General features: G+C 40.1%; 1 protein-coding gene across 3 annotated transcripts in view; it reads right to left on the bottom strand.

Moving 5' to 3' along the window:
- Positions 1-831: 831 nt before the first annotated feature.
- The window catches only part of GPM6A (glycoprotein M6A), a 197,719-nt gene continuing 190,316 nt past the window's right edge, over positions 832-8,234 (bottom strand). For all 3 annotated transcript variants that reach the window (XM_081021775.1, XM_081021773.1, XM_081021774.1), the window contains 2 exons: positions 7,327-7,392; positions 832-3,052 (listed from right to left, as the gene is read on the bottom strand). In XM_081021775.1, the coding sequence (XP_080877901.1) occupies positions 2,900-3,052; positions 7,327-7,392 (219 nt within the window). In that variant the 3' untranslated portion in view covers positions 832-2,899. The remainder of the gene's footprint in view (positions 3,053-7,326; positions 7,393-8,234) is intronic.

The following is an 8,234-nucleotide window of genomic DNA, read 5'->3' as shown; positions in this document are numbered from 1 at the left end:
AAGAACCGGAGCGCCAAAGGCCCCCCCCCATAGGAAATTGAAAGCAAGACCTGAGTACAACAACACTCCCCCACTTGTAGTTCAAAGCAACTGGTTAAGAGGTATCTCAGCCAAAGGCAGATTCCTCTGAAGGACTTGACATAGTTGCTTGGCATGGCCTACAGGCTGGCACTATAAGCACAGCCATTAGGTGGGATGAGGCCACTGCCTCAGGGAGAGGAAGCCTCCCAGGTGGCACTCTCACCTGCCCCACTGCCTCTGCCACAGGCAGAGAAATGTAACCAGCATCAATACTGATTTCCAATGAGATCTCACTGAAATCGTGTGAGATCTTGTGGAGTGTGCGAAATTTCACCAGCTTCTCTGCAGCTGGCAGAGGTGGTGGCAGAGGCAGGGGAGCATTGCCCGTTTTGCCTCAAATGGTGAAATAGGATGCTCTGCCCCTGACTACAAGTGCCTGAGATAAGTAGGAAGGAAGAATGCAGGAATAACACAATCCCAACTTAAAGGTGATACTTTAGGATCCTAAGTCCTCTCCTAAGTCCTGTGGAATCTCACCTGAGGATGTACATGCAAAGTTGTCCCTGATATTAAAGTGAATGGTGGAAACCTGACCAGTACTGGAGCTCTGATGAAGCTCCATTAAAACCTTAAAGCAAAGCCTTTAGATTTAATACACTCTTGACAGAACAATCAGGTTGGTAAATGTTCCTTCTGAAAAACAAGAAAACAGTAACTTATCAAGAGCACATTTAACAACATTTCCCCTCTGAAATTTCCAATACATAAAATTTTATATCAAAAGGTGAAAAATGAAACACGGACAACTAATAAGTACACAAAGTACACAAGTGTATTTATTACATTTTTGCAAGCACTTGGTTCTACATTTCAAAAACGCCACCATCAAGCTGTTGGCACATTTATGTACAAAACAGATTAATTGTAATGCCTGCTACAAAGCATTCTTTGTGAAAATACAAACTCTAATACCAGAGAAAAGCCAAAAGCATCAACATCATTACAGGAGTTTAAAAGACACTGTTTTAAAAATCATCACACTGTTTTAAGACACAAAACTGAAACACTACAATATAGAATCGAAAGAGGTTCATAATAGTTTCTGCAGAACTGTAAATACTGGTACTGCACATATCAGAAAATGTTGACCCCGTAAGACAGTAAAGTGTAAAAAAAAAAAAAAGTTAAAAAATTATAATTAAAAAAAAATCAAAATTAACTAATACTACTTGATGCATAAACATGCCACAAGTAACTATAGTATTACCCTCTACTTACTACAAGAATTGTTAAAAATTACTGATGATGCATGACTAGTAATAGTACAAAGAAGAGTTTTACTCAAGAACTTTTATTAGAAATGCACTTACACTGAGAGAGAATTCACAATGGTCCAATAAGTGCACAAAACTAGCTAGGATTTTTTTTTAACGCTGACAAAAATGTCTTGTCAGGATACATCACTTTAAAAGACACTTTACAGCATTCTTGTAGCATTAGAAATAGGCAAAAGAAAAAAGAAAATTAAAAACACCAATTTTGGTCCAATAATACTGATGTCCCCCCTTTTTTTGTATGGTTTTTCTTTTTTTCTTTTTAATACAGGTACTTCTTTCAGATTAACATTACTGACTTTTCTCTTAATATTTTCTTACTCAAAATAAAGGTTCAAATATATTACTAACACTTCCAAACAATAGGTCCAGTAGCAGCCATTAACCTCACTTTAACATAAGACAGGTAAACCAGTATGTGTGTAGGAAAGCTACAAGCCAAGCTATTACATTTATGGAAGCCTCCTTTAAATATATCACATACAGTATATGTATAGTTCAGACAGGTGCAATCCACTTAAATTTTTAAAGCAGGTAAAAAGACTTTTGACTCTTTAAGAGGTTGCTGTATTATAGATATATCACTTTCATAAATGTAGCTAAGCAGCGATTGCTCACATCGGCACATGAACAGCTTCAATTCAGCATAACCATTGTGGGATTACAGCGATCATTCTGCAGAAACCTACGCATAGCTGTATGTAACATTGGTTCTATACACTGCGACTCTTGGAAGGTAACCGCGGAAGGTAATACGCTTTGAAAAAGACAAATGGCCATGCATTACAAGCACCACGGTCTGCATGCTCACAATATAAACATGAATAGCCACCAATGGAACTTTGATAAGAGAGAAGAATACTCTGTTAAGTACATGAAGAAGAATCATACAATGTTAACAAAGATAAGAAGCACTTCTTTTTGTTTTGTTTTTTACCTACTCTTACAAATTTAGAAATTGCACCTTTGATTGTTTAAAATGTTCTCAGGACCCCTCTGTCAAGATGCCCACCGGTCCACCTGGCGAGATTTCCAAATCTGAAGGAATGTCAGCAGTGTGCCTCCTCTAGAAATTGTACGTGATGTACCGTGGTCCCTTTGAAGTATACCTGTAGTTAAAGTACTTACCAAAATCCAAACTAAAAAGTATAAAAAGCTTTTTTTTTCCTTTTCAAAAACATATAAGAAACAATGCAAAAAGGTGTTATGCATAACACATACAAAGTGATTTAAAAAAAATCAAACACATCTCCGTATTTGACAGTAGTTAGTATTCTTGATCTAACAGAAAATAATCACTTTAGGATTCGGGAAAGGGCTGTTTCGGGAGCTTTGTAGTAGAGACTGATCACACAAGCTATTAACTAATTAGGAAAACCAAGTGCTAGACAACCAAGAATTGTACAGGGGTGATGTAGATGTCACCCTAGCTATCTTTTGTGAGAAGCACTTTTCATTTTGTTTTGTTTTTTTAATGGATAGATGGATGGCCTTTAGTTAAACAACAAATCATTCAATGGTAGAAAGTAAGACAAGGTTTTTTCTTATGTGTATGCATTGAGTCGCTCTTTAGAGCGGGTAGAATGAATGTCGTGGAGCTCTTGCTCTTCCTTTGACTTAATATCCTCATATTTCTGCATTCTGCAAGCATCTTTCACATAGGCCCAGTTGGCGGACAGAACCATAAGGTAGTGAACCTGAGAGAGGGAGAGGGAGAGGGAGAGAGAGAGAGAGAGAGAGAGAGAGAGAGAGAGAGAGAGAGATGCCATGGAATTTCATCACATTTATTTCACATTTCATCACACCAAGCCAGATTCTATTGGACTCTGCCACATTCCAGCCCTTACCTAAAAGAGAAGAATTGGCTAGAACAGCCTTTGCCAACTCATTGCCTTCCTGATACCTACAAAACTTCTCTGGCTGGCTGGGGCTGATGAGAGTTGAAAGGCTGGGCTGGGACAATGGTATTCACTAGGCAAAATGGTATTCCAGGCAGAAGAGAAGCTGGAGGCATTGACCATGCTTTATTATGTGCTTGTTTGCACAAGTCTCTGTTTTCTGTGACTTCTTGCAAATACATTCAATCTGTTTCCATGTTATTCACCAGTGTCCTTCTTTGACTCCACTATACTCACCCTCATTTGCACACCTTTCTTTGATTCAAATAGCTGTGGTTAGCCAAACAATTTTGCTCATGATGTCACAGTGCTACAACAGACAATATAATGCTCTGGCATCCCATAAGCAAGATCACAAAGGTCATTATAGCCAGTTGGACAAATAAGGTCAAGGAAGAGGAGGAAGAAGCTGCTGTAGGCACAATCAGATTTCAAAAAGCAGCAGAACAGCATTAATCTTTGGCAAGGTAATTTATTTTCAGCATGCTACTTTCAACTATTTCATGCAGCCCTAGTCATTGTCTTTCTGCTTCCCATAATGGTATCCCTTGCCATTTCTCCTCATCTCTTATCCCTGCTATCATTGACAAGTCTACCCTCCTACTTGACTGAAGTTAAGACAATGCCAAGGCATTTTGAAAAGATGCTTATATGCTGAATGACATTGATCTAGTTTCATTTGATCTAGTTTTCATTTGGTTTCATGAAGGAAGGTGATGCTCTACAAGCCAGGCACATAGTCAAGGCAAGTTTATCCTACTATGTAGGCTTATTCTCATATCTACACTAACTATGGTAGTTCTGAAATGACTGTCAATTTCAGGATGATGGAAGCCCACGTGCAGAAGACTGAGTTCTCCTTTTCTTTCAAGCAGGTTTGTGGGGTTTTCTCTTCCATCTGTTAACAATTCACTGGACAACACCGTCACTAAAAGGCTCCTGTGTAATTGAATTTTACACTTTTATGAGCAGCTTGCCCTAAAGCTTAAGTGTGTCATGTCAAGGCTTTCTGGATATATACAAGGCAAGGCACTTTTCCTTATTTTTAGACATTGTTGATGCCTGAGTTTTTTTTTCTATGAGAAACTGATTTAATCTTCTGGGCTAGTAGAATTTGAGTCTAAGTCACTTCCCACAGCATTCTTTCCTCTACTTGCATGACTACAAGTGTTAAAAGTCTGTAGAGTGTTTGTGCACAAAACCTGCCATGTACCAGAAGGCAGGATCTATCACTCAAAGGAGGCGTGTAGGACACAAATTAGAACTGAATTGGGTGGGTTTCAGTTTCCATGCTGAAATCTGCACGTTGAATTTTAATTTTTTCCATTAAATTTGTATGAGGCCCTATACCCATATATCTCAGGGCAGTTCACTGCATAAATCCAAAAGTTAAACAAACTGCAAAAAACCATCATAGGGTTTCATTGCTTTGTTGTTAAAGTCCAAATAAGTAACTCCTCCTAAGCTCTGGAAACCAGCAAGCTCTGAAGCTCTTGAGCCTTTCCAACAAAGTTCAGGATGCTGTCATACCTGACTGAGATAAAACCTGTTGTGGAGTCACTGGGCATGTTGACTAAGGCTGAAGGGAACAACATCAGGACGACCAAAGGTACTCCATCCTTGTGGTATAAACTCCCACACAGTGTGACAGGAGTTGTGTGACAGTGACAGTCTTGTCCCCGGCACTGCTTCTTTATACGGGGTGATAAGAAAGACTATATGAAAGGAACTCTGCTTATTTCTGGAGGATGAGGAAGCCACCTCAACCATTGTTAGATAAGGCCAGGGCAGCTACCTTCTGTGATGGCTTAGCTGCTTCTCTGAGTTGTAGCCTGTTGCTTAGTTCAAGGACTGCATAGCTCCTCAGACACATGTATATTAATTTAAATGGGTCTGCTCTGAGTAGGCATAACATTGGATACAAACCAAAATATTCATTTTTAATGCAGCCTCTGGAAATTACTTGCAATTGGCAAGTCTCTGTACTCACAGTCAGCTGAACGATTTGGAGTATTTCTCTGTGCCAAAGTACTTGTTGAGAGAATATACTTTGATAAATTAAACAGTGAAAATGTTGTCTTATATTTCAGGGTTTATGGCATATTGACCAGCCTTGCTTTTGGGAGAGCCAAGAGGAAATGAATTAAATATATCATATAATGGATAGAAGAATTTGCACAGCTTTGCACATTCAAAGAAGGAGCCACTTTGAAGTATTAATTAATCTTTGTTCTGGTCTGCAGAGGTAGCTAAATCAAGTATGGAGACTTGAGCAAGAAAGATTGATGTATGTTCCAAAGCTCCAAGTTCTGTCCAACCAACCATGCTGCTGTCTATTTGCTGTCTAAACAATGACCGAGACCAGTGGCGTAGCGTGGGTTGTCAGCACCCGGTGCAAGGCAAGTAATTTGCGCCCCCTAACCCATGGATAGTCCCTCGCTCTCTCCGCACCGCACCGCACGCCTGGCACACACCCCCTCCACAGTGGGTGGCGACCCGGCGGCTTGGATCGGATTCGCACAGCCAGCACTGCAGTGAGAGGGAGTGAGTGAGCCAGGTAGGGGCAGAGAGCTGCAAGTGCAAGCGCCCCCCCCAGATGTTGCGCCCGGTGCGGCCGGCCCCCCCGCACCCCCCACGCTACACCACTGACCGAGACACATTCAACAGCCACAGAACAGGAAAACAGCCATTTTTGACAAGAGGACACTGAAAAAAACAATCTTATCACTATGGAAACTAAAGTAGACAAGTTCAGATTTGTATAAAACATGCAAGAGCTTTATCACTATCTTTTGGAAAATGAAATATAGTTCTGGTGCATTTGTTGCAGGGGCATAATGCAGCACCTCTTTGCTTCACAACAGTAAACTTGCAGACCCCACCTTATTTCACTGTTAGAAGAAGCGATTTCAGAAATTAAACTGAATCCAGATATAATCTGTGTACAGTTGGCAGATGAACAATTGGAGATTGATATTAATGAATGAATTAATTAGAGCATTTGTATCCCCACATTTCAGCCAAAAAGGCTCCCAGAGCAGCTTACATGAAATCAAAAGAAGACACTCCCTATCCACAGGCTTTCACTGAAGCAAATAAACAAACAACACACAATGGAAAAGGGGAAAAGTGGGAAGACAGGAAAAAACCCCTCAAAACTCAGGGTTTCACAGCATGTGCGAACTTGGAGCCCTCCAGACATTTTGGACTACAATTCCCATCAGCCCCAAAGATCACATACTGCCTGGAACTGATGAGGGTTGTAGTCAAAGTGCCTGGAGTGACCCAGGTTGGGTATGGCTGACCTATCGGATGCCATAACTGCATCATAACACATTAAGTTTAATAGAGCTAGCAGTGGGCTGGGGATCTCTGGTTACACTAGGAACATGTCCTTACTATATTGGTTTTTCTTCTTATTTCAGACTTGTTATTTCAATACAACAAGGGCTGTACAAACTGCTTATAGCCATTATGTTTCCCAGGTTGAAAAAAGTCAGAAGTCTTCTGGTTTCTGTTCCTGTACCAAACAATAGCCATGCACTTCTGCATAACTATAAGCATGCCTAACTTCTTCTTTTTAATGGTTACATTTTGGCAGTATTAAAATGGTGTGAGGTACCAAAATGGAATTTGTTTTTCAGTCATCGGAACAGATTTTTCATATTTTATTTTGTACATCTGTTACCCTTGTTTGCTTGTTTGTTCAGAAAAATGCATTGCAAAAAGGTCCATATGCATACTGAAGAAGAGATACTACAGATGATCTCTGAATTCCAAAAAGCCATAGCAGATCAGAGTGTCCTACTAGGACCAAAGTGACTTGGGTTCAAATCCCTACTTAGCCATTAAGCTTATTGGATCAAGTTGGGTCAGTCATGCTTTCATCCTAAGCTACTTCACAGGTTGTTGGGAGGATGAAATGAGGTGGGATATGCTCTTCTCTTTCAATACTTGGATGATAGGACTTAAAGCTCTTGCACATTGCATTTAATATTATTCAATTTAGAGAACAAGCATCTCTTATATTCATTGTGACTTTTACCACCAAGGGAAAGGTTTCTATATCTTACCATAGCGATGACTGCGGCTCCAGCTCCAGCAAGTGCCACAATAAACAAATGGAATGTCATGTTCAGCTGCAAATGGAATAAGGGAAACAAGTTGCAAATTGAGGATGCTAATAATAAAGCCCAGGTTCTGCTGCACTGCCATGCATGGATTAAGCAGCCCAACATTCATTCATTCATTTTATTTCTGTGCTGCTCCATAACCATTGCTCTAGGGGTGACGTTCAAATAATACCAATAGTAAGGTCACATTTTGCAAGTACCACTGTGCAAGTACCATCTCAGTATTTATTTATCTGTTAATTATCTTCCTGTGTCGCCCCATACCTGCTGTTCTCTGGTCAACTTTTAAAACAATATGAAACCACAAAGTTGAGAATGATACAATTAAATACCACAGTGCTAAAACATCAGGATAAAACAGAGAGGAGAGCTACAAGATCATAAAAAAATAAAAATAAAGGAGGAAAACCCTATGTAGAAGTTCCAGGCAGACCAGGCACATCAAGCCATTAAAAAGGATGTGAGGGTAAAAGGTATTTGCTTGGTGCTAGAAATGTATTAATGGAGGTGCTAGACAGGCCTTGCTGGGGAGAGCATTTCTTAACTGAGAGGCCACTGCTGAGATGGCTCTTTCTTGCTTGGTCAGCCTGCTGTATCTCAGCTTGTGAGGGAACGTGAAAAGAGCCTCCACTGATTACCTCAGGGCTCAGGTAGGTACATATGGGAAGAGGTGGTCTTTCAGGTATTTAATTATTATTGATATTTATAACCCACACTTCATCTTCTAGGATTCCCAGGGCAGTGAACACACATAATAGGACAAGGAGTTTGATCATTGTAATCATATTAAACTGTTTTTTTTAATAAAAAAAATCCACCCAGCAGCAGAGTCAAAAACGGCCATTCCC

The sequence above is a fragment of the Podarcis pityusensis genome (assembly GCF_964106645.2).
Source record: "Podarcis pityusensis genome assembly, chromosome: 9".
Taxonomy (NCBI): Eukaryota; Metazoa; Chordata; class Lepidosauria; order Squamata; family Lacertidae; genus Podarcis; species Podarcis pityusensis.
The sequence above is the reverse complement of the archived record's forward strand: the minus strand, read 5'-3'. Positions and strand labels throughout refer to the sequence as shown.